General features: G+C 60.6%; 1 protein-coding gene across 6 annotated transcripts in view; it reads left to right on the plus strand.

Moving 5' to 3' along the window:
* st3gal8 (ST3 beta-galactoside alpha-2,3-sialyltransferase 8) overlaps positions 1-26,196 on the plus strand; it is a 154,987-nt gene that overhangs the window by 85,687 nt on the left and 43,104 nt on the right. For all 6 annotated transcript variants that reach the window (XM_072515398.1, XM_072515400.1, XM_072515399.1 and 3 more), the window contains one exon: positions 10,764-10,951. In XM_072515398.1, coding sequence (XP_072371499.1) covers positions 10,764-10,951 — 188 coding nt within the window. The remainder of the gene's footprint in view (positions 1-10,763; positions 10,952-26,196) is intronic.

Raw genomic sequence — 26,196 nt, forward strand, 5'->3', positions numbered from 1 at the left:
GTGGTGTGGGGGTGGGCGGGTGAGGGTGATGTGGGGGTGAGGGTCATGGTAGGGGGGTGTGGGAGTAAGGGGGGTGGGTGTGAGGGTGAATGGGAGTGGGGGCGGGGGTGGTGTGGGGGCGGGGGTTGTGTGGGGGTGAGGGTGAGGGTGGAGTGGGGGTGAGGGGGGTGAGGGTGGCGGGGAGGGGGCTGGAGGGGGGTGAGGGTGGTGGTGAGGGGGGTGAGGATGGCGGTGAGGGGGGTGAGGGGGTGGTGTAGGGGTGAGGGGGGTGAGGGGGAGAGGGTGGTGTGGGGGTGAGGGTGGTGTTGTGGTGAGGGGGGTGAGGGTGGTGGTGAGGGTGGTGGTGAGGTGGGTGAGGGGGGTGGTGTGGGGGTGAGGGTGGTGTGGGGGTGTTGGGGGTGAGGACTGTGGGGGTGAGGGGGAGAGGGTGGTGTGGGGGTGAGGGAGGTGTGGGGGTGAGAGGGGGTGAGGGCAGTGTGGGGTGAGGGGAGAGAGGGTGGTGTGGGGGTGAGGGTGGTGTGGGGGTGAGGGGGTGTCAGTGTGGTATGGGGGTGTGGGGGTGAGGGGGGGTGAGGGCGGTGTGGGGGTGAGGGGGGAGAGGGTGGTGTGGGGAAGAGGAGGGTGAGGGTGGAGTGGGAGTGAGGGTGGGGTGAGTGTGTGTGGGGAGTGTAATGTGTGTGTGCGGCTGGGATGAGTGTGTGTGGGGAGTGTAATGTGTGTGTGCGGCTGGGATGAGTGTCTGTGGGGAGTGTAAAGTGTGTGTGCGGCTGGGATAAGTGTGTGTGGGGAGTGTAATGTGCGTGCGGCTGGGATGAGTGTGTGTGGGGAGTGTAATGTGTGTGTGGCTGGGGTGAGTGTGTGTGGGGAGTGTAATGTGCGTGCGGCTGGGATGAGTGTGTGTGGGGAGTGTAATGAGTGTGTGCGGCTGGGATGAGTGTGTGCGGGGAGTGTAATGTGTGTGTGCGGCTGGGATGAGTGTGTGTGGGGAGTGTAATGTGTGTGTGTGGCTGGGATGAGTGTGTGTGGGGAGTGTGAAGTGTGTGTGCGGCTGGGATAAGTGTGTGTGGGGAGTGTAATGTGTGTGTGCGGCTGGGATGAGTGTGTGCGGTGAGTGTAATGTGTGTGTGCGGCTGGGATGAGTGTGTGTGGGGAGTGTAATGTGTGTGTGCGGCTGGGATGAGTGTGTGTGGGGAGTGTAATGTGTGTGTGCGTCTGGGATGAGTGTGTGTGGGGAGTGTAATGTGTGTGTGCGGCTGTGATGAGTGTGTGTGGGGAGTGTAATGTGTGTGTGCGGCTGGGATGAGTGTGTGTGGGGAGTGTAATGTGTGTGTGCGGCTGGGATGAGTGTGTGTGGGGAGTGTAATGTGTGTGTGCGGCTGGGATGAGTGTGTGTGGGAAGTATAATGTGTGCGTGCAGCTGGGATGAGTGTGTGTGGGGAGTGTAATGTGTGTGTGCAGCTGGGATGAGTGTGTGCGGGGAGAGTAATGTGTGTGTGCGGCTGGGATGAGTGTGTGTGGGGAGTGTAATGTGTGTGTGCGGCTGGGATGAGTGTGTGTGGGGAGTGTAATGTGTGTGTGCGGCTGGGATGAGTGTATGTGGGGAGTGTAATGTGTGTGTGCGGCTGTGATGAGTGTGTGTGGGGAGTGTAATGTGTGTGTGCGGCTGGGATGAGTGTGTGTGGGGAGTGTAATGTGTGTGCGGCTGGGATGAGTGTGTGCGGGGAGTGTAATGTGTGTGCGGCTGGGATGAGTGTGTGTGGGGAGTGTAATGTGTGTGTGCGGCTGGGATGAGTGTGTGTGGGGAGTGTAATGTGTGTGTGCGGCTGGGATGAGTGTGTGTGGGTAGTGTAATGTGTGTGGGCGGTTGGGATGAGTATGTGTGGGGAGTGTAATATGTGCGTGTGGCTGGAATGAGTGTGTGTGGGGAGTGTAATGTGTGTGTGCGGCTGGGATGAGTGTGTGTGGGGAGTGTAATTTGTGTGCGGCTGGGATGAGTGTGTGTGGGGAGTGCAATGTGTGTGTGCGGCTGGGATGAGTGTGTGTGGGAAGTGTAATGTGTAGGTACGGCTGGGATGAGTGTGTGTGGGAAGTGTAATGTGTACGTGCGGCTGGGATTAGTGTGTGTGGGAGTGCTGTGTGTGTGTGTGGCTGGGATGAGTGTGTGGGGAGTGTAATGTGTGTGTGCGGCTGGGATGAGTGTGTGGGGAGTGTAATGTGTGTGTGCGGCTGGGATGAGTGTGTGTGGGGAGTGTAATGTGTGTGCGCGGCTGGGATGAGTGAGAGCGGGGAGTGTAATGTGTGCGGGGAGTGTAATGTGTGTGTGCGGCTGGGATGAGTGTCTGTGGGGAGTGCAATGTATGTGTGCGGCTGGGATGAGTGTGTGTGGGGAGTGTAATGTGCGTGTGCGGCGGGGATGAGTGTGTGGGGAGTGCAGTGTGTGTGCGGCTGGGCTGAGTGTGTGTGGGGAGTGTAATGTGTGTGTGCGGCTGGGATGAGTGTGTGGGGAGTGCAGTGTGTGTGTGCGGCTGGGCTGAGTGTCTGTGGGGAGTGTAATCTGTATGTGCGACTGGGATGAGTGTGTGTGGGGAGTGTAATGTGTGCGTGCGGCTGGGATGAGTGTGTGTGGGGAGTGTAATGTGTTTGTGCGGCTGGGATGAGTGTGTGTGGAGAGTGTAATATGTGTGTGCGGCTGGGATGAGTGTGTGTGGGGAGTGTAATCTGTATGTGCGACTGGGATGAGTGTGTGTGGGGAGTGTAATGTGTGCGTGCGGCTGGGATGAGTGTGTGTGGGGAGTGTAATGTGTTTGTGCGGCTGGGATGAGTGTGTGTGGAGAGTGTAATATGTGTGTGCGGCTGGGATGAGTGTGTGTGGGGAGTGTAATGTGTGTGTGCGGCTGGGATGAGTGTGTGTGGGGGAGTGTAATGTGTATCTGCTGCTGGGATGAGTGTGTGTGGGGAGTGTAATGTGTGTGTGCGGCTGGGATGAGTGTGTGTGGGGGAGTGTAATGTGTATCTGCTGCTGGGATGAGTGTGTGTGGAGAGTGTAATATGTGTGTGCGGCTGGGATGAGTGTGTGTGGGGAGTGTAATGTGTGTGTGCGGCTGGGATGAGTGTGTGTGGGGGAGTGTAATGTGTATCTGCTGCTGGGATGAGTGTGTGTGGGGAGTGTAACGTGTGTGTGCGGCTGGGATGAGTGTGTGTGGGGAGTGTAATGTGTGTGTGCGGCTGGGATGAGTGTGTGTGGGAAGTGTAATGTGTATGTGCGGCTGGGATGAGTGTGTGTGGAGAGTGTAATGTGTGTGTGCGGCTGGGATGAGTGTGTGTGGGGAGTGTAATGTGTGCGTGCGACTGGGATGAGTGTGTGTGGGGAGTGTAATGTGTGTGAGGCTGGGATGAGTGTGTGGGGAGTGTAATGTGTGTGTGCGGCTGGGATGACTGTGTGTGGGAAGTGTAATGTGTATGTACGGCTGGGATGAGTGTGTGTGGAGAGTGTAATGTGTGTGTGCAGCTGGGATGAGTGTGTGTGGGAAGTGTAATGTGTATGTACGGCTGGGATGAGTGTGTGTGGAGAGTGTAATGTGTGTGTGCGGCTGGGATGAGTGTGTGTGGGGAGTGTAATGTGTGCGTGCGACTGGGATGAGTGTGTGTGGGGAGTGTAATGTGTGTGTGTGAGGCTGGGATGAGTGTGTGGGGAGTATAATGTGTGTGCGCGGCTGGGATGAGTGTGTGTGGGGAGTGTATTGTGTGTGCGGCTGGGATGAGTGGGTGTGGGGAGGGTAATGTGCATGTGTGGCTGGGGTGAGTGTGTGTGGGGAGTGTAATGTGTGTGTGGCTGGGGTGAGTGTGTGTGGCGAGTGGAATGTGTGTGTGCGGCTGGGATGAGTGTGTGGGGGAGTGTAATGTGTGTGTGCGGCTGGGTTGAGTGTGTGTGGGGAGTGGAATGTGTGTGTGCGGCTGGGATGAGTGTGTGTGGGGAGTGTAATGTGTGTGTGAGGCTGGGATGAGTGTGTGTGGGGAGTGTAATGTGTGTGTGGCTGGGGTGAGTGTGTATGGGGAGTGTAATGTGCGTGCGGCTGGGATGAGTGTGTGGGGGAGTGTAATGTGTGTGTGGCTGGGGTGAGTGTGTGTGGGGAGTGTAATGTGCGTGCGGCTGGGATGAGTGTGTGTGGGGAGTGTATGTGTGTGTGGCTGGGGTGAGTGTGTGTGGGGAGTGTAATGTGCATGTGCGGCTGGGATGAGTGTGTGGGGAGTGTAATGTGTGTGTGGCTGGGGTGAGTGTGTGTGGGGTGTGTAATGTGCGTGCGGCTGGGATGAGTGTGTGTGGGGAGTGTAATGTGTGTGTGCGGCTGGGATGCGTGTGTGTGGGGAGTGTAATGTGTGTGTGGCTGGGGTGAGTGTGTGTGGGGAGTGTAATGTGCGTGCGGCTGGGATGAGTGTGTGGGGGAGTGTAATGTGTGTGTGGCTGGGGTGAGTGTGTGTGGGGAGTGTAATGTGCATGCGGCTGGGATGAGTGTGTGTGGGGAGTGTATGTGTGTGTGGCTGGGGTGAGTGTGTGTGGGGAGTGTAATGTGCATGTGCGGCTGGGATGAGTGTGTGGGGAGTGTAATGTGTGTGTGGCTGGGGTGAGTGTGTGTGGGGAGTGTAATGTGCGTGCGGCTGGGATGAGTGTGTGGGAATGTAATGTGTGTGTGTGGCTGGGATGAGTGTGTGTGGGGAGTGTAATGTGTGTGTGCGGCTGGGATGAGTGTGTGTGGGGAGTGTAATGTGTGTGTGCGGCTGGGATGAGTGTGTGTGGGGAGTGTAATGTGTGTGCGGCTGAGATGAGTGTGTGTCGGGAGTGTATTGGGTGTGTGCGGCTGGGGTGAGTGTGTGTGGAGAGTGTAATGTGTGTGTGCGGCTGTGATGAGTGTGTGGGGGGAGTGTAATCTGTGTGCGCGGCTGGGATGAGTGTGTGTGGGGAGTGTAATGTGTGTGTGCGGCTGGGGTGAGTGTGTGTGGGGAGTGTAATGTGTGTGTGCGGCTGGGATGAGTATGTGGGGGGAGTGTAATGTGTGTGTGCGGCTGGGATGAGTGTGTGTGGGGAGTGTAATGTGTGTGTGGCTGGGGTGAGTGTGTGTGGGGAGTGTAATGTGCGTGCGGCTGGGATGAGTGTGTGTGGGGAGTGTAATGTGTGTGTGGCTGGGGTGAGTGTGTGTGGGGAGTGTAATGTGCGTGCGGCTGGGATGAGTGTGTGTGGGGAGTGTAATGAGTGTGTGCGGCTGGGATGAGTGTGTGTGGGGAGTGTAATGTGTGTGTGCGGCTGGGATGAGTGTGTGTGGGGAGTGTAATGTGTGTGTGGCTGGGGTGAGTGTGTGTGGGGAGTGTAATGTGTGTGTGAGGCTGGGATGAGTGTCTGTGGGGAGTGTAAAGTGTGTGTGCGGCTGGGATAAGTGTGTGTGGGGAGTGTAATGTGCGTGCGGCTGGGATGAGTGTGTGTGGGGAGTGTAATGTGTGTGTGGCTGGGGTGAGTGTGTGTGGGGAGTGTAATGTGCGTGCGGCTGGGATGAGTGTGTGTGGGGAGTGTAATGAGTGTGTGCGGCTGGGATGAGTGTGTGCGGGGAGTGTAATGTGTGTGTGCGGCTGGGATGAGTGTGTGTGGGGAGTGTAATGTGTGTGTGTGGCTGGGATGAGTGTGTGTGGGGAGTGTGAAGTGTGTGTGCGGCTGGGATAAGTGTGTGTGGGGAGTGTAATGTGTGTGTGCGGCTGGGATGAGTGTGTGCGGTGAGTGTAATGTGTGTGTGCGGCTGGGATGAGTGTGTGTGGGGAGTGTAATGTGTGTGTGCGGCTGGGATGAGTGTGTGTGGGGAGTGTAATGTGTGTGTGCGTCTGGGATGAGTGTGTGTGGGGAGTGTAATGTGTGTGTGCGGCTGTGATGAGTGTGTGTGGGGAGTGTAATGTGTGTGTGCGGCTGGGATGAGTGTGTGTGGGGAGTGTAATGTGTGTGTGCGGCTGGGATGAGTGTGTGTGGGGAGTGTAATGTGTGTGTGCGGCTGGGATGAGTGTGTGTGGGAAGTATAATGTGTGCGTGCAGCTGGGATGAGTGTGTGTGGGGAGTGTAATGTGTGTGTGCAGCTGGGATGAGTGTGTGCGGGGAGAGTAATGTGTGTGTGCGGCTGGGATGAGTGTGTGTGGGGAGTGTAATGTGTGTGTGCGGCTGGGATGAGTGTGTGTGGGGAGTGTAATGTGTGTGTGCGGCTGGGATGAGTGTATGTGGGGAGTGTAATGTGTGTGTGCGGCTGTGATGAGTGTGTGTGGGGAGTGTAATGTGTGTGTGCGGCTGGGATGAGTGTGTGTGGGGAGTGTAATGTGTGTGCGGCTGGGATGAGTGTGTGCGGGGAGTGTAATGTGTGTGCGGCTGGGATGAGTGTGTGTGGGGAGTGTAATGTGTGTGTGCGGCTGGGATGAGTGTGTGTGGGTAGTGTAATGTGTGTGGGCGGTTGGGATGAGTATGTGTGGGGAGTGTAATATGTGCGTGTGGCTGGAATGAGTGTGTGTGGGGAGTGTAATGTGTGTGTGCGGCTGGGATGAGTGTGTGTGGGGAGTGCAATGTGTGTGTGCGGCTGGGATGAGTGTGTGTGGGAAGTGTAATGTGTGTGCGGCTGGGATGAGTGTGTGTGGGGAGTGTAATGTGTAGGTACGGCTGGGATGAGTGTGTGTGGGAAGTGTAATGTGTACGTGCGGCTGGGATTAGTGTGTGTGGGAGTGCTGTGTGTGTGTGTGGCTGGGATGAGTGTGTGGGGAGTGTAATGTGTGTGTGCGGCTGGGATGAGTGTGTGGGGAGTGTAATGTGTGTGTGCGGCTGGGATGAGTGTGTGTGGGGAGTGTAATGTGTGTGCGCGGCTGGGATGAGTGAGAGCGGGGAGTGTAATGTGTGCGGGGAGTGTAATGTGTGTGTGCGGCTGGGATGAGTGTGTGGGGAGTGTAATGTGTGTGTGCGGCTGGGATGAGTGTGTGGGGAGTGCAGTGTGTGTGCGCGGCTGGGCTGAGTGTCTGTGGGGAGTGCAATGTATGTGTGCGGCTGGGATGAGTGTGTGTGGGGAGTGTAATGTGCGTGTGCGGCGGGGATGAGTGTGTGGGGAGTGCAGTGTGTGTGCGGCTGGGCTGAGTGTGTGTGGGGAGTGTAATGTGTGTGTGCGGCTGGGATGAGTGTGTGGGGAGTGCAGTGTGTGTGTGCGGCTGGGCTGAGTGTCTGTGGGGAGTGCAATGTGTGTGTGCGGCTGGGATGAGTGTGTGTGGGGAGTGTAATCTGTATGTGCGACTGGGATGAGTGTGTGTGGGGAGTGTAATGTGTGCGTGCGGCTGGGATGAGTGTGTGTGGGGAGTGTAATGTGTTTGTGCGGCTGGGATGAGTGTGTGTGGGGAGTGTAATGTGTGTGTGCGGCTGGGATGAGTGTGTGTGGGGGAGTGTAATGTGTATCTGCTGCTGGGATGAGTGTGTGTGGGGAGTGTAATGTGTGTGTGCGGCTGGGATGAGTGTGTGTGGGGGAGTGTAATGTGTATCTGCTGCTGGGATGAGTGTGTGTGGAGAGTGTAATATGTGTGTGCGGCTGGGATGAGTGTGTGTGGGGAGTGTAATGTGTGTGTGCGGCTGGGATGAGTGTGTGTGGGGGAGTGTAATGTGTATCTGCTGCTGGGATGAGTGTGTGTGGGGAGTGTAACGTGTGTGTGCGGCTGGGATGAGTGTGTGTGGGGAGTGTAATGTGTGTGTGCGGCTGGGATGAGTGTGTGTGGGAAGTGTAATGTGTATGTGCGGCTGGGATGAGTGTGTGTGGAGAGTGTAATGTGTGTGTGCGGCTGGGATGAGTGTGTGTGGGGAGTGTAATGTGTGCGTGCGACTGGGATGAGTGTGTGTGGGGAGTGTAATGTGTGTGAGGCTGGGATGAGTGTGTGGGGAGTGTAATGTGTGTGTGCGGCTGGGATGACTGTGTGTGGGAAGTGTAATGTGTATGTACGGCTGGGATGAGTGTGTGTGGAGAGTGTAATGTGTGTGTGCAGCTGGGATGAGTGTGTGTGGGAAGTGTAATGTGTATGTACGGCTGGGATGAGTGTGTGTGGAGAGTGTAATGTGTGTGTGCGGCTGGGATGAGTGTGTGTGGGGAGTGTAATGTGTGCGTGCGACTGGGATGAGTGTGTGTGGGGAGTGTAATGTGTGTGTGTGAGGCTGGGATGAGTGTGTGGGGAGTATAATGTGTGTGCGCGGCTGGGATGAGTGTGTGTGGGGAGTGTATTGTGTGTGCGGCTGGGATGAGTGGGTGTGGGGAGGGTAATGTGCATGTGTGGCTGGGGTGAGTGTGTGTGGGGAGTGTAATGTGTGTGTGGCTGGGGTGAGTGTGTGTGGCGAGTGGAATGTGTGTGTGCGGCTGGGATGAGTGTGTGGGGGAGTGTAATGTGTGTGTGCGGCTGGGTTGAGTGTGTGTGGGGAGTGGAATGTGTGTGTGCGGCTGGGATGAGTGTGTGTGGGGAGTGTAATGTGTGTGTGAGGCTGGGATGAGTGTGTGTGGGGAGTGTAATGTGTGTGTGGCTGGGGTGAGTGTGTATGGGGAGTGTAATGTGCGTGCGGCTGGGATGAGTGTGTGGGGGAGTGTAATGTGTGTGTGGCTGGGGTGAGTGTGTGTGGGGAGTGTAATGTGCGTGCGGCTGGGATGAGTGTGTGTGGGGAGTGTATGTGTGTGTGGCTGGGGTGAGTGTGTGTGGGGAGTGTAATGTGCATGTGCGGCTGGGATGAGTGTGTGGGGAGTGTAATGTGTGTGTGGCTGGGGTGAGTGTGTGTGGGGTGTGTAATGTGCGTGCGGCTGGGATGAGTGTGTGTGGGGAGTGTAATGTGTGTGTGCGGCTGGGATGCGTGTGTGTGGGGAGTGTAATGTGTGTGTGGCTGGGGTGAGTGTGTGTGGGGAGTGTAATGTGCGTGCGGCTGGGATGAGTGTGTGGGGGAGTGTAATGTGTGTGTGGCTGGGGTGAGTGTGTGTGGGGAGTGTAATGTGCATGCGGCTGGGATGAGTGTGTGTGGGGAGTGTATGTGTGTGTGGCTGGGGTGAGTGTGTGTGGGGAGTGTAATGTGCATGTGCGGCTGGGATGAGTGTGTGGGGAGTGTAATGTGTGTGTGGCTGGGGTGAGTGTGTGTGGGGAGTGTAATGTGCGTGCGGCTGGGATGAGTGTGTGGGAATGTAATGTGTGTGTGTGGCTGGGATGAGTGTGTGTGGGGAGTGTAATGTGTGTGTGCGGCTGGGATGAGTGTGTGTGGGGAGTGTAATGTGTGTGTGCGGCTGGGATGAGTGTGTGTGGGGAGTGTAATGTGTGTGCGGCTGAGATGAGTGTGTGTCGGGAGTGTAATGGGTGTGTGCGGCTGGGGTGAGTGTGTGTGGAGAGTGTAATGTGTGTGTGCGGCTGTGATGAGTGTGTGGGGGGAGTGTAATCTGTGTGCGCGGCTGGGATGAGTGTGTGTGGGGAGTGTAATGTGTGTGTGCGGCTGGGGTGAGTGTGTGTGGGGAGTGTAATGTGTGTGTGCGGCTGGGATGAGTATGTGGGGGGAGTGTAATGTGTGTGTGCGGCTGGGATGAGTGTGTGTGGGGAGTGTAATGTGTGTGTGGCTGGGGTGAGTGTGTGTGGGGAGTGTAATGTGCGTGCGGCTGGGATGAGTGTGTGTGGGGAGTGTAATGTGTGTGTGGCTGGGGTGAGTGTGTGTGGGGAGTGTAATGTGCGTGCGGCTGGGATGAGTGTGTGTGGGGAGTGTAATGAGTGTGTGCGGCTGGGATGAGTGTGTGTGGGGAGTGTAATGTGTGTGTGCGGCTGGGATGAGTGTGTGTGGGGAGTGTAATGTGTGTGTGGCTGGGGTGAGTGTGTGTGGGGAGTGTAATGTGTGTGTGAGGCTGGGATGAGTGTGTGTGGGGAGTGTAATGTGTGTGTGCGGCTGGGATGAGTGTGTGTGGGGAGTGCAATGTGTGTGTGCGGCTGGGATGAGTGTGTGTGGGGAGTGTAATGTGTGTGTGCGGCTGCAGCTTGTCAGCCTCACGAGTGTCAATCACGGACCCGGTGAATCCGGCACCTTTTCTCATTGGAATCGATTGTGTTCCACGTAATGCCGGAATCGGTCCGGGTGCGACGCTAGGCTGCCTGTCGTGGAACTGCACGAATCCTGCCCTGGCGTCAAAACTTAGTCTGAGGAATGGAGAATCCCGCCAATGATCTCCCTGATTTCCTGACCCATCTCATTTGGCATCAGGATGACGGGGACACATAGCTGTTTGACTCATACTCTGTAATCTCAGGGCAGCACGGTGGCGCAGTGATTAGCACTGCTGCCTCACTGCGCCGAGGTCCCAGGTTCGATCCCGACTCCAGGTCACTGTCCGTGTGGAGTTTGCACATTCTCCCCGTGTCTGCGTGGTTTTCACCCCCACACCTAAAGATGTGCAGGGTAGGTGGATTGGCCGCGCTAAATTGCCCCTTAATTGGAAAAAATGAATTGGGTATTCTACATTTTAAAAAAAATGCTCTGTAATCTAAGTACCACATCCTCACTAACACCCTGACCCCGAACCCACCACCTGACACCTGACCCCCATACCCCATCCCCTGACTCCACCCCACCCCAACCTACACTGACCCTGTTCCCCCGACCTATTGACCTCTGCCTGACCCCGATCCCACCACTGACCCCAGCTCTGACCCTGCTTTGTTTTTCTCATAAATGCCTGGATGGTGACTATCATTGTTTTCCTCTCCAGACGCTCCAATCTCGGCATCCGAGAGTCAATATCATCCACAGCAAGCTGTTTGAGGCCATGCCGAAATCAGATCCATCTCAGTCTGCCTCTCCCTGCCGATGTCGGAGCTGTGCCGTTGTTGGAAACTCTGGGAATCTCAAAGGATCAAATTATGGCGAGCTGATTGATTCGCAGGATTTTGTTATAAGGCAAGTTTTGAAATGTAATCGGTCCAATTATAACTCTCTCAGTTCCAAGAATACAGAATGTTTTCCCACAGTTTTCAGGCATCACGGTTTTCCCAGAGATCCTCTGTTGCGGTGCCCAGATTCCCGACAGTTTCAGACAGAAGGCCGAGTGTGAAATGTTAATGGACACAGTGTGCACTGTGTCCTCTGCCCATCCCGCACTGTGTCCTCTGCCCATCCCGCACTGTGTCCCTCTGCCCATCCCGCACTGTGTCCTCTGCCCATCCCGCACTGTGTCTCTCTGCCCATCCCGCACTGTGTCCCTCTGCCCATCCCGCACTATGTCCTCTGCCCATCCCGCACTGTGTCCCTCTGCCCATCCCGCACTATGTCCTCTGCCCATCCCGCACTGTGTCCTCTGTCCATCCCGCACTGTGTCCCTCTGCCCATCCCGCACTGTGTCCTCTGCCCATCCCGCACTGTGTCCTCTGCCCATCCCGCACTGTGTCCCTCTGCCCATCCCGCACTATGTCCTCTGCCCATCCCGCACTGTGTCCTCTGCCCATCCCGCACTGTGTCCCTCTGTCCATCCCGCACTGTGTCTCTCTGCCCATCGCGCACTGTGTCCTCTGCCCATCCCGCACTGTGTCCCTCTGCCCATCCCGCACTATGTCCTCTGCCCATCCCGTACTATGTCCTCTGTCCATCCCGCACTGTGTCCTCTGTCCATCCCGCACTGTGTCCTCTGCCCATCCCGCACTGTGTCCCTCTGCCCATCCCGCACTGTGTCCCTCTGCCCATCCCGCACTATGTCCTCTGCCCATCCCGTACTATGTCCTCTGTCCATCCCGCACTGTGTCCTCTGTCCATCCCGCACTGTGTCCCTCTGCCCATCCCGCACTGTGTCCCTCTGCCCATCCCGCACTGTGTCCCTCTGCCCATCCCGCACTATGTCCTCTGCCCATCCCGCACTATGTCCTCTGCCCATCCCGCACTATGTCCTCTGTCCATCCCGCACTGTTTCCTCTGTCCATCCCGCACTGTGTCTCTCTGTCCATCCCGCACTGTGTCCCTCTGCCCATCACGCACTGTGTCCTCTGTCCATCCCGCACTGTGTCCCCTGCCCATCCCGCACTGTGTCCTCTGTCCATCCCGCACTGTGTCCCTCTGTCCATCCCGCACTGTGTCCTCTGCCCATCCTGCACTGTGTCCCTCTGTCCATCCCGCACTATGTCTCTCTGTCCATCCCGCACTGTGTCCTCTGCCCATCCTGCACTGTGTCCCTCTGTCCATCCCGCACTATGTCCCCTGCCCATCCCGCACTGTGTCCTCTGCCCATCCCGCACTGTGTCCTCTGCCCATCCCGCACTGTGTCCCTCTGTCCATCCCGCACTATGTCCCCTGCCCATCCCGCACTGTGTCCTCTGTCCATCCCGCACTGTGTCCTCTGCCCATCCCGCACTGTGTCCCTCTGCCCATCCCGCACTGTGTCCCTCTGCCCATCCCGCACTATGTCTCTCTGTCCATCCCGCACTGTGTCCCTCTGTCCATCCCGCACTGTATCCCTCTGCCCATCCCGCACTGTGTCCCTCTGCCCATCCCGCACTGTGTCCCTCTGCCCATCCCGCACTATGTCCCCTGCCCATCCCGCACTGTGTCCCTCTGCCCATCCCGCACTGTGTCCTCTGCCCATCCCGCACTGTGTCCCTCTGTCCATCCCGCACTGTGTCCTCTGGCCATCCTGCACTGTGTCCCTCTGCCCATCCCGCACTGTGTCCTCTGTCCATCCCGCACTGTGTCCCCTGCCCATCCCGCACTATGTCCTCTGTCCATCCCGCACTGTGTCCTCTGCCCATCCCGCACTGTGTCCTCTGTCCATCCCGCACTGTGTCCCTCTGTCCATCCCGCACTGTGTCCCTCTGTCCATCCCGCACTGTGTCCCTCTGTCCATCCCGCACTGTGTCCTCTGCCCATCCCGCACTGTGTCCCTCTGTCCATCCCGCACTGTGTCCCTCTGTCCATCCCGCACTGTGTCCCTCTGTCCATCCCGCACTGTGTCCCTCTGCCCATCCCGCACTGTGTCCCTCTGCCCATCCCGCACTGTGTCCTCTGCCCATCCCGCACTGTGTCCCTCTGCCCATCCCGCACTGTGTCCCTCTGTCCATCCCGCACTGTGTCCCCTGCCCATCCCGCACTGTGTCCTCTGCCCATCCCGCACTGTGTCCCTCTGCCCATCCCGCACTGTGTCCCTCTGCCCATCCCGCACTGTGACCCTCTGCCCATCCCGCACTGTGACCCTCTGTCCATCCCGCACTGTGTCCCTCTGCCTATCCCGCACTGTGTCCCCTGCCCAACCCGCACTGTGTCCATCGGTCCATCCCGCACTGTGTCCTCTGCCCATCCCGCACTATGTCCTCTGCCCATCCCGCACTATGTCCTCTGTCCATCCCGCACTGTGTCCTCTGTCCATCCCGCACTGTGTCTCTCTGCCCATACCGCACTGTGTCCCCTGCCCATCCCGCACTGTGTCCCCTGCCCATCCCGCACTGTGTCCCTCTGCCCATCCCGCACTGTGTCCTCTGTCCATCCCGCACTGTGTCCCTCTGTCCATCCCGCACTGTGTCCCCTGCCCATCCCGCACTGTGTCCCTCTGCCCATCCCGCACTGTGTCCCTCTGCCTATCCCGCACTGTGTCCTCTATCCATCCCGCACTGTGTCCCCTGCCCATCCCGCACTGTGTCCCTCGTACTGTGTCGCACTGTGTCCCTCTGCCCATCCCGCACTATGTCCTCTGCCCATCCCGCACTATGTCCTCTGCCCATCCCGCACTATGTCCTCTGTCCATCCCGCACTGTTTCCTCTGTCCATCCCGCACTGTGTCTCTCTGTCCATCCCGCACTGTGTCCCTCTGCCCATCACGCACTGTGTCCTCTGTCCATCCCGCACTGTGTCCCCTGCCCATCCCGCACAGTGTCCTCTGTCCATCCCGCACTGTGTCCCTCTGTCCATCCCGCACTGTGTCCTCTGCCCATCCTGCACTGTGTCCCTCTGTCCATCCCGCACTGTGTCCCTCTGTCCATCCCGCACTATGTCCCCTGCCCATCCCGCACTGTGTCCTCTGCCCATCCCGCACTGTGTCCTCTGCCCATCCCGCACTGTGTCCCTCTATCCATCCCGCACTATGTCCCCTGCCCATCCTGCACTGTGTCCTCTGTCCATCCCGCACTGTGTCCTCTGCCCATCCCGCACTGTGTCCCTCTGCCCATCCCGCACTGTGTCCCTCTGCCCATCCCGCACTATGTCTCTCTGTCCATCCCGCACTGTGTCCCTCTGCCCATCCCGCACTGTGTCCCTCTGCCCATCCCGCACTGTGTCCCCTGCCCATCCTGCACTGTGTCCCTCTGTCCATCCCGCACTATGTCCCCTGCCCATCCCGCACTGTGTCCCTCTGCCCATCCCGCACTGTGTCCTCTGCCCATCCCGCACTGTGTCCCTCTGTCCATCCCGCACTGTGTCCTCTGGCCATCCTGCACTGTGTCCCTCTGCCCATCCCGCACTGTGTCCTCTGTCCATCCCGCACTGTGTCCCCTGCCCATCCCGCACTATGTCCTCTGTCCATCCCGCACTGTGTCCTCTGCCCATCCCGCACTGTGTCCTCTGTCCATCCCGCACTGTGTCCCTCTGTCCATCCCGCACTGTGTCCCTCTGTCCATCCCGCACTGTGTCCCTCTGTCCATCCCGCACTGTGTCCTCTGCCCATCCCGCACTGTGTCCCTCTGTCCATCCCGCACTGTGTCCCTCTGTCCATCCCGCACTGTGTCCCTCTGTCCATCCCGCACTGTGTCCCTCTGCCCATCCCGCACTGTGTCCCTCTGCCCATCCCGCACTGTGTCCTCTGCCCATCCCGCACTGTGTCCCTCTGCCCATCCCGCACTGTGTCCCTCTGTCCATCCCGCACTGTGTCCCCTGCCCATCCCGCACTGTGTCCTCTGCCCATCCCGCACTGTGTCCCTCTGCCCATCCCGCACTGTGTCCCTCTGCCCATCCCGCACTGTGACCCTCTGCCCATCCCGCACTGTGACCCTCTGTCCATCCCGCACTGTGTCCCTCTGCCTATCCCGCACTGTGTCCCCTGCCCATCCCGCACTGTGTCCATCTGTCCATCCCGCACTGTGTCCTCTGCCCATCCCGCACTATGTCCTCTGCCCATCCCGCACGATGTCCTCTGTCCATCCCGCACTGTGTCCTCTGTCCATCCCGCACTGTGTCTCTCTGCCCATACCGCACTGTGTCCCCTGCCCATCCCGCACTGTGTCCCCTGCCCATCCCGCACTGTGTCCCTCTGCCCATCCCGCACTGTGTCCTCTGTCCATCCCGCACTGTGTCCCTCTGTCCATCCCGCACTGTGTCCCCTGCCCATCCCGCACTGTGTCCCCTGCCCATCCCGCACTGTGTCCCTCTGTCCATCCCGCACTGTGTCCCCTGCCCATCCCGCACTGTGTCCCTCTGTCCATCCCGCATTGTGTCCCTCTGCCCATCCCGCACTGTGTCCCTCTGCCTATCCCGCACTGTGTCCTCTATCCATCCCGCACTGTGTCCCCTGCCCATCCCGCACTGTGTCCCTCGTACTGTGTCCCCTGCCCATCCCGCACTGTGTCCCCTGCCCATCCCGCACTGTGTCTCTCGCACTGTGTCCCCTGCCCATCCCGCACTGTGTCCCTCTGCCCATCACGCACTGTGTCCCTCTGCCCATCCTGCACTGTGTCCCCTGCCCATCCCGCACTGTGTCTCCTGCCCATCCCGCACTGTGTCCCTCTGCCCATCCCGCACTGTGTCCCCTGCCCATCCCGCACTGTGTCCCTCTGTCCATCCCGCACTGTGTCTCCTGCCCATCCCGCACTGTGACCCTCTGCCCATCCCGCACTGTATCCTCTGCCCATCCCGCACTGTGTCCCTCTGCCCATCCCGCACTGTGTCCCCTGCCCATCCCGCACTGTGTCCCTCTGCCCATCCCGCACTGTGTCCCTCTGCCCATCCCGCACTGTGTCCCTCTGTCCATCCCGCACTGTGTCCCTCTGCCCATCCCGCACTGTGTCCCCTGCCCATCCCGCACTGTATCCTCTGCCCATCCCGCACTGTGTCCCTCTGCCCATCCCGCACTGTGTCCCCTGCCCATCCCGCACTGTGTCCCTCTGCCCATCCCGCACTGTGTCCCTCTGCCCATCCCGCACTGTGTCCCTCTGCCCATCCCGCACTGTGTCCCTCTGTCCATCCCGCACTGTGTCCCTCTGCCCATCCCGCACTGTGTCCCCTGCCCATCCCGCACTGTATCCTCTGCCCATCCCGCACTGTGTCCCCTGCCCATCCCGCACTGTGTCCCTCTGCCCATCCCGCACTGTGTCCCTCTGTCCATCCCGCACTGTGTCCCCTGCCCATCCCGCACTGTGTCCTCTGCCCATCCTGCACTGTGTCCCCCTGCCCATCCCGCACTGTGTCCCCTGCCCATCCCGCACTGTGTCCCTCTGCCCATCCCGCACTGTGTCCCTCTGTCCATCCCGCACTGTGTCCCCTGCCCATCCCGCACTGTGTCCCTCTGCCTATCCCGCACTGTGTCCCCTGCCCATCCCGCACTGTGTCCCTCTGTCCATCCCGCACTGTGTCCCCTGCCCATCCCGCACTGTGTCCCTCTGCCTATCCCGCACTGTGTCCCCTGCCCATCCCGCACTGTGTCCCTCGCACTGTGTCCCCTGGTCATCCCGCACTGTGTCCCTCTGTCCTTCCCGCACTGTGTCCCTCTGTCCATCCCGCACTGTATCCCTCGCACTGTGTCCTCTGTCCATCCCGCACTGTGTCCCTCGCACTTTGTCCTCTGTCCATCCCGCACTGTGTCCCTCTGTCCATCCCGCACTGTATCCCTCGCACTGTGTCCTCTGTCCATCCCGCACTGTGTCCCTCTGTCCATCCCGCACTGTATCCCTCGCACTGTGTCCTCTGTCCATCCCGCACTGTGTCCCTCGCACTGTGTCCCCTGCCCATCCCGCACTGTGTCCCCTGCCCATCCCGCACTGTGTCCCCTGCCCATCCCGCACTGTGTCCCCTGCCCATCCCGCACTGTGTCTCTCTGTCCATCCCGCACTGTGTCCCTCTGCCCATCCCGCACTGTGTGACTCTGTCCATCCCGCACTGTGTCCCTCTGTCCATCCCGCACTGTGTCCCCTGCCATCCCGCACTGTGTCCATCTGTCCATCCCGCACTGTGTCCTCTGGCCATCCTGCACTGTGTCCCTCTGCCCATCCCGCACTGTGTCCTCTGTCCATCCCGCACTGTGTCCCCTGCCCATCCCGCACTATGTCCTCTGTCCATCCCGCACTGTGTCCTCTGCCCATCCCGCACTGTGTCCTCTGTCCATCCCGCACTGTGTCCCTCTGTCCATCCCGCACTGTGTCCCTCTGTCCATCCCGCACTGTGTCCCTCTGTCCATCCCGCACTGTGTCCTCTGCCCATCCCGCACTGTGTCCCTCTGTCCATCCCGCACTGTGTCCCTCTGTCCATCCCGCACTGTGTCCCTCTGTCCATCCCGCACTGTGTCCCTCTGCCCATCCCGCACTGTGTCCCTCTGCCCATCCCGCACTGTGTCCTCTGCCCATCCCGCACTGTGTCCCTCTGCCCATCCCGCACTGTGTCCCTCTGTCCATCCCGCACTGTGTCCCCTGCCCATCCCGCACTGTGTCCTCTGCCCATCCCGCACTGTGTCCCTCTGCCCATCCCGCACTGTGTCCCTCTGCCCATCCCGCACTGTGACCCTCTGTCCATCCCGCACTGTGACCCTCTGTCCATCCCGCACTGTGTCCCTCTGCCTATCCCGCACTGTGTCCCCTGCCCAACCCGCACTGTGTCCATCGGTCCATCCCGCACTGTGTCCTCTGCCCATCCCGCACTATGTCCTCTGCCCATCCCGCACTATGTCCTCTGTCCATCCCGCACTGTGTCCTCTGTCCATCCCGCACTGTGTCTCTCTGCCCATACCGCACTGTGTCCCCTGCCCATCCCGCACTGTGTCCCCTGCCCATCCCGCACTGTGTCCCTCTGCCCATCCCGCACTGTGTCCTCTGTCCATCCCGCACTGTGTCCCTCTGTCCATCCCGCACTGTGTCCCCTGCCCATCCCGCACTGTGTCCCTCTGCCCATCCCGCACTGTGTCCCTCTGCCTATCCCGCACTGTGTCCTCTATCCATCCCGCACTGTGTCCCCTGCCCATCCCGCACTGTGTCCCTCGTACTGTGTCGCACTGTGTCCCTCTGCCCATCCCGCACTATGTCCTCTGCCCATCCCGCACTATGTCCTCTGCCCATCCCGCACTATGTCCTCTGTCCATCCCGCACTGTTTCCTCTGTCCATCCCGCACTGTGTCTCTCTGTCCATCCCGCACTGTGTCCCTCTGCCCATCACGCACTGTGTCCTCTGTCCATCCCGCACTGTGTCCCCTGCCCATCCCGCACAGTGTCCTCTGTCCATCCCGCACTGTGTCCCTCTGTCCATCCCGCACTGTGTCCTCTGCCCATCCTGCACTGTGTCCCTCTGTCCATCCCGCACTATGTCTCTCTGTCCATCCCGCACTGTGTCCTCTGCCCATCCTGCACTGTGTCCCTCTGTCCATCCCGCACTGTGTCCCTCTGTCCATCCCGCACTATGTCCCCTGCCCATCCCGCACTGTGTCCTCTGCCCATCCCGCACTGTGTCCTCTGCCCATCCCGCACTGTGTCCCTCTATCCATCCCGCACTATGTCCCCTGCCCATCCTGCACTGTGTCCTCTGTCCATCCCGCACTGTGTCCTCTGCCCATCCCGCACTGTGTCCCTCTGCCCATCCCGCACTGTGTCCCTCTGCCCATCCCGCACTATGTCTCTCTGTCCATCCCGCACTGTGTCCCTCTGCCCATCCCGCACTGTGTCCCTCTGCCCATCCCGCACTGTGTCCCCTGCCCATCCTGCACTGTGTCCCTCTGTCCATCCCGCACTATGTCCCCTGCCCATCCCGCACTGTGTCCCTCTGCCCATCCCGCACTGTGTCCTCTGCCCATCCCGCACTGTGTCCCTCTGTCCATCCCGCACTGTGTCCTCTGGCCATCCTGCACTGTGTCCCTCTGCCCATCCCGCACTGTGTCCTCTGTCCATCCCGCACTGTGTCCCCTGCCCATCCCGCACTATGTCCTCTGTCCATCCCGCACTGTGTCCTCTGCCCATCCCGCACTGTGTCCTCTGTCCATCCCGCACTGTGTCCCTCTGTCCATCCCGCACTGTGTCCCTCTGTCCATCCCGCACTGTGTCCCTCTGTCCATCCCGCACTGTGTCCTCTGCCCATCCCGCACTGTGTCCCTCTGTCCATCCCGCACTGTGTCCCTCTGTCCATCCCGCACTGTGTCCCTCTGCCCATCCCGCACTGTGTCCCTCTGCCCATCCCGCACTGTGTCCTCTGCCCATCCCGCACTGTGTCCCTCTGCCCATCCCGCACTGTGTCCCTCTGTCCATCCCGCACTGTGTCCCCTGCCCATCCCGCACTGTGTCCTCTGCCCATCCCGCACTGTGTCCCTCTGCCCATCCCGCACTGTGTCCCTCTGCCCATCCCGCACTGTGACCCTCTGCCCATCCCGCACTGTGACCCTCTGTCCATCCCGCACTGTGTCCCTCTGCCTATCCCGCACTGTGTCCCCTGCCCATCCCGCACTGTGTCCATCTGTCCATCCCGCACTGTGTCCTCTGCCCATCCCGCACTATGTCCTCTGCCCATCCCGCACTATGTCCTCTGTCCATCCCGCACTGTGTCCTCTGTCCATCCCGCACTGTGTCTCTCTGCCCATACCGCACTGTGTCCCCTGCCCATCCCGCACTGTGTCCCCTGCCCATCCCGCACTGTGTCCCTCTGCCCATCCCGCACTGTGTCCTCTGTCCATCCCGCACTGTGTCCCTCTGTCCATCCCGCACTGTGTCCCCTGCCCATCCCGCACTGTGTCCCCTGCCCATCCCGCACTGTGTCCCTCTGTCCATCCCGCACTGTGTCCCCTGCCCATCCCGCACTGTGTCCCTCTGTCCATCCCGCATTGTGTCCCTCTGCCCATCCCGCACTGTGTCCCTCTGCCTATCCCGCACTGTGTCCTCTATCCATCCCGCACTGTGTCCCCTGCCCATCCCGCACTGTGTCCCTCGTACTGTGTCCCCTGCCCATCCCGCACTGTGTCCCCTGCCCATCCCGCACTGTGTCTCTCGCACTGTGTCCCCTGCCCATCCCGCACTGTGTCCCTCTGCCCATCCCGCACTGTGTCCATCTGTCCATCCCGCACTGTGTCCCTCTGCCCATCCCGCACTGTGTCCCCTGCCCATCCCGCACTGTGTCCCTCTGCCCATCACGCACTGTGTCCCTCTGCCCATCCTGCACTGTGTCCCCTGCCCATCCCGCACTGTGTCTCCTGCCCATCCCGCACTGTGACCCTCTGCCCATCCCGCACTGTATCCTCTGCCCATCCCGCACTGTGTCCCTCTGCCCATCCCGCACTGTGTCCCCTGCCCATCCCGCACTGTGTCCCTCTGCCCATCCCGCACTGTGTCCCTCTGCCCATCCCGCACTGTGTCCCTCTGTCCATCCCGCACTGTGTCCCTCTGCCCATCCCGCACTGTGTCCCCTGCCCATCCCGCACTGTATCCTCTGCCCATCCCGCACTGTGTCCCTCTGCCCATCCCGCACTGTGTCCCCTGCCCATCCCGCACTGTGTCCCTCTGCCCATCCCGCACTGTGTCCCTCTGCCCATCCCGCACTGTGTCCCTCTGCCCATCCCGCACTGTGTCCCTCTGTCCATCCCGCACTGTGTCCCTCTGCCCATCCCGCACTGTGTCCCCTGCCCATCCCGCACTGTATCCTCTGCCCATCCCGCACTGTGTCCCCTGCCCATCCCGCACTGTGTCCCTCTGCCCATCCCGCACTGTGTCCCTCTGTCCATCCCGCACTGTGTCCCCTGCCCATCCCGCACTGTGTCCTCTGCCCATCCTGCACTGTGTCCCCCTGCCCATCCCGCACTGTGTCCCCTGCCCATCCCGCACTGTGTCCCTCTGCCCATCCCGCACTGTGTCCCTCTGTCCATCCCGCACTGTGTCCCCTGCCCATCCCGCACTGTGTCCCTCTGCCTATCCCGCACTGTGTCCCCTGCCCATCCCGCACTGTGTCCCTCTGTCCATCCCGCACTGTGTCCCCTGCCCATCCCGCACTGTGTCCCTCTGCCTATCCCGCACTGTGTCCCCTGCCCATCCCGCACTGTGTCCCTCGCACTGTGTCCCCTGGTCATCCCGCACTGTGTCCCTCTGTCCTTCCCGCACTGTGTCCCTCTGTCCATCCCGCACTGTATCCCTCGCACTGTGTCCTCTGTCCATCCCGCACTGTGTCCCTCGCACTTTGTCCTCTGTCCATCCCGCACTGTGTCCCTCTGTCCATCCCGCACTGTATCCCTCGCACTGTGTCCTCTGTCCATCCCGCACTGTGTCCCTCTGTCCATCCCGCACTGTATCCCTCGCACTGTGTCCTCTGTCCATCCCGCACTGTGTCCCTCGCACTGTGTCCCCTGCCCATCCCGCACTGTGTCCCCTGCCCATCCCGCACTGTGTCCCCTGCCCATCCCGCACTGTGTCCCCTGCCCATCCCGCACTGTGTCTCTCTGTCCATCCCGCACTGTGTCCCTCTGCCCATCCCGCACTGTGTGACTCTGTCCATCCCGCACTGTGTCCCTCTGTCCATCCCGCACTGTGTCCCCTGCCATCCCGCACTGTGTCCATCTGTCCATCCCGCACTGTGTCCTCTGTCCATCCCGCACTGTGTCCTCTGTCCAGCCCGCACTATGTCTCTCTGCCCATCCCGCACTGTGTCCCCTGCCCATCCCGCACTGTGTCCCCTGCCCATCCCGCACTGTGTCCCTCTGCCCATCCCGAACTGTGTCCTCTGCCCATCCCGCACTGTGTCCTCTGCCCATCCCGCACTGTGTCCTCTGCCCATCCCGTACTATGTCCTCTGCCCATCCCGCACTATGTCCCTCTGTCCATCCCGCACTGTGTCCTCTGCCCATCCCGAACTGTGTCCTCTGCCCATCCCGCACTGTGTCCCTCTGCCCATCCCGCACTGTGTCCCTCTGTCCATCCCGCACTGTGTCCTCTGCCCATCCCGAACTGTGTCCTCTGCCCATCCCGCACTGTGTCCTCTGCCCATCCCGCACTGTATCCTCTGCCCATCCCGCACTGTGTCCCTCTGCCCATCCCGCACTGTGTCCCTCTGTCCATCCCGCACTGCGTCCTCTGCCCATCCCGAACTGTGTCCTCTGTCCATCCCGCACTGTGTCCTCTGCCCATCCCGCACTGTATCCTCTGCCCATCCCGCACTGTGTCCCTCTGCCCATCCCGCACTGTGTCCCTCTGCCCATCCCGCACTGTGTCCTCTGTCCATCCCGCACTGTGTCCTCTGCCCATCCCGCACTGTATCCTCTGTCCATCCCGCACTGTGTCCCCTGCCCATCCCGCACTGTGTCCCTCTGCCCATCCCGCACTGTGTCCCTCTGCCCATCCCGCACTGTGTCCCCTGCCTATCCCGCACTGTGTCCCCTGCCCATCCCGCACTGTGTCCCTCTGCCCATCCCGCACTGTGTCCCTTGCCCATCCCGCACTGTGTCCCTCTGCCCATCCCGCACTGTGTCCCTCTGCCCATCCCGCACTGTGTCCCTCTGCCCATCCCGCACTGTGTCCCCTGCCCATCCCGCATTGTGTCCCTCTGCCCATCCCGCACTGTGTCCCTCTGCCTATCCCGCACTGTGTCCTCTGTCCATCCCGCACTGTGTCCCCTGCCCATCCCGCACTGTGTCCCCTGCCCATCCCGCACTGTGTCTCTCGCACTGTGTCCCCTGCCCATCCCGCACTGTATCCCTCTGCCCATCACGTACTGTGTCCCTCTGCCCATCCTGCACTGTGTCCCCTGCCCATCCCGCACTGTGTCCCCTGCCCATCCCGCACTGTGTCCCTCTGCCCATCCCGCACTGTGTCCCCTGCCCATCCCGCACTGTGTCCCTCTGTCCATCCCGCACTGTGTCCCCTGCCCATCCCGCACTGTGTCCCTCTGCCCATCCCGCACTGTGTCCTCTGTCCATCCCGCACTGTGTCCTCTGCCCATCCCGCACTGTGTCCCTCGTACTGTGTCCCCTGTCCATCCCGCACTGTGTCCCTCTGCCCATCCCGCACTGTGACCCTCTGCCCATCCCGCACTGTGTCCCTCTGCCTATCCCGCACTGTGTCCCCTGCCCATCCCGCATTGTGTCCCTCTGCCCATCCCGCACTGTGTCCCCTGCCCATCCCGCACTGTGTCCCTCTGCCCATCCCGCACTGTGTCTCTCGCACTGTGTCCCTCTGCCCATCCCGCACTGTGTCCCTCTGCCCATCCCGCATTGTGTCCCCTGCCCATCCCGCACTGTGTCTCTCGCACTCTGTCCCTCTGCCCATCCCGCACTGTGTCCCTCTGCCCATCCCGCATTGTGTCCCCTGCCCATCCCGCACTGTGTCCCTCGCACTGTGTCCCTCTGCCCATCCCGCATTGTGTCCCCTGCCCATCCCGCACTGTGTCTCTCGCACTGTGTCCCCTGCCCATCCCGCACTGTGTCCCTCTGCCCATCACGCACTGTGTCCCTCTGCCCATCCTGCACTGTGTCCCCTGCCCATCCCGCACTGTGTCCCCTGCCCATCCCGCACTGTGCCCCTCTGCCCATCCCGCACTGTGTCCCCTGCCCATCCCGCACTGTGTCCCTCTGTCCATCCCGCACTGTGTCCCCTGCCCATCCCGCACTGTGTCCCTCTGCCCATCCCGCACTGTGTCCCCTGCCCATCCCGCACTGTGTCCCTCTGTCCATCCCGCACTGTGTCCCCTGCCCATCCCGCACTGTGTCCCTCTGTCCATCCCGCACTGTGTCCCCTGCCCATCCCGCATTGTGTCCCTCTGCCCATCCCGCACTGTGTCCCTCGCACTGTGTCCCCTGCTCATCCCGCACTGTGTCCCTCTGTCCATCCCGCACTGTGTCCCTCTGTCCATCCCGCACTGTGTCCCTCTGCCCATCCCGCACTGTGCCCCTCTGCCCATCCCGCACTGTGTCCCCTGCCCATCCCGCACTGTGTCCCTCTTTCCATCCCGCACTGTGTCCCCTGCCCATCCCGCACCGTGTCCCTCTGCCCATCCCGCACTGTGTCCCCTGCCCATCCCGCACTGTGTCCCTCTGTCCATCCCGCACTGTGTCCCCTGCCCATCCCGCACTGTGTCCCTCTGTCCATCCCGCACTGTGTCCCTCTGCCCATCCCGCACTGTGTCCCTCTGTCCATCCCGCACTGTGTCCCTCTGCCTATCCCGCACTGTGTCCCTCTGTCCATCCCGCACTGTGTCCCTCTGTCCATCCCGCACTGTGTCCCTCTGCCTATCCCGCACTGTGTCCCTCTGCCCATCCCGCACTGTGTCCCTCTGTCCATCCCGCACTGTGTCCCTCTGCCCATCCCGCACTGTGTCCCTCTGTCCATCCCGCACTGTGTCCTCTGTCCATCCCGCACTGTGTCCTCTGCCCATCCCGCACTGTGTCCTCTGTCCATCCCGCACTGTGTCCTCTGCCCATCCCGCACTGTGTCCCTCTGTCCATCCCGCACTGTGTCCCTCTGTCCATCCCGCACTGTGTCCCTCTGCCTATCCCGCACTGTGTCCCCTGCCCATCCCGCATTGTGTCCCTCTGCCCATCCCGCACTGTGTCCCTCGCACTGTGTCCCCTGCCCATCCCGCACTGTGTCCCTCTGTCCTTCCCGCACTGTGTCCCTCTGTCCATCCCGCACTGTATCCCTCGCACTGTGTCCTCTGTCCATCCCGCACTGTGTCCCTCGCACTTTGTCCTCTGTCCATCCCGCACTGTGTCCCTCTGTCCATCCCGCACTGTATCACTCGCACTGTGTCCTCTGTCCATCCCGCACTGTGTCCCTCTGTCCATCCCGCACTGTATCCCTCGCACTGTGTCCTCTGTCCATCCCGCACTGTGTCCCTCGCACTGTGACCCCTGCCCATCCCGCACTGTGTCCCTCTGCCCATCCCGCACTGTGTCCCTCTGCCCATCCCGCACTGTGTCCCTCTGCCCATCCCGCACTGTGTCCCCTGCCCATCCCGCACTGTGTCCCTCTGCCCATCCCGCACTGTGTCCCTCTGTCCATCCCGCACTGTGTCCCTCTGACCATCCCGCACTGTGTCCCTCTGTCCATCCCGCACTGTGTCCCCTGCCCATCCCGCACTGTGTCCCTCTGCCCATCCCGCACTGTGTCCCCTGCCCATCCCGCATTGTGTCCCTCTGACCATCCCGCACTGTGTCCCTCTGTCCATCCCGCACTGTGTCCCCTGCCCATCCCGCACTGTGTCCCTCTGCCCATCCCGCACTGTGTCCCTCTGACCATCCCGCACTGTGTCCCTCTGTCCATCCCGCACTGTGTCCCCTGCCCATCCCGCACTGTGTCCCTCTGTCCATCCCGCACTGTGTCCCCTGCCCATCCCGCACTGTGTCCCTCTGTCCATCCCGCACTGTGTCCCCTGCCCATCCCGCACTGTGTCCCTCTGCCCATCCCGCACTGTGTCCTCTGTCCATCCCGCACTGTGTCCCTCTGTCCATCCCGCACTGTGTCCCCTGCCCATCCCGCACTGTGGGTGGTCACCAGCAGCTCCAGAAACTGAATGCTGGAAGTTGCTGGAAAACTTTAATTGAAGATTATTGTGTGGTCAACTCCTCACCCTGGAGTCTGGGTGTCCTCACATCGATTTCCATTGAGTCACCTGGTCAACGGCTGCAATCTCAGTGCACAGAGTCTGCAGAGCTCATTCTTCAATTAAATATGATTGGCTTGTCTATTTTCCTGTGGGAGCTGGTGGAACTCTGCCCACCTCTTACATCACTGCCCACCTCTTATATCACTGCCACCTCTTACATCACTGCCCACCTCTTATATCACTGCCACCTCTTACACCACTGCCACCTCTTACATCACTGCCACCTCTTACATCACTGCCCACCTCTTGCATCACTGCCACCTCTTACATCACTGCCCACCTCTTACATCACTGCCCGCCTCTTACATCACTGCCACCTCTTACATCACTGCCCACCTCTTACATCACTGCCACCTCTTACATGACTGCCACCTCTTACATCACTGCCCACCTCTTACATCACTGCCACA

This window comes from Scyliorhinus torazame, chromosome 8 (genome assembly GCF_047496885.1).
Source record: "Scyliorhinus torazame isolate Kashiwa2021f chromosome 8, sScyTor2.1, whole genome shotgun sequence".
Lineage (NCBI taxonomy): Eukaryota > Metazoa > Chordata > Chondrichthyes > Carcharhiniformes > Scyliorhinidae > Scyliorhinus > Scyliorhinus torazame.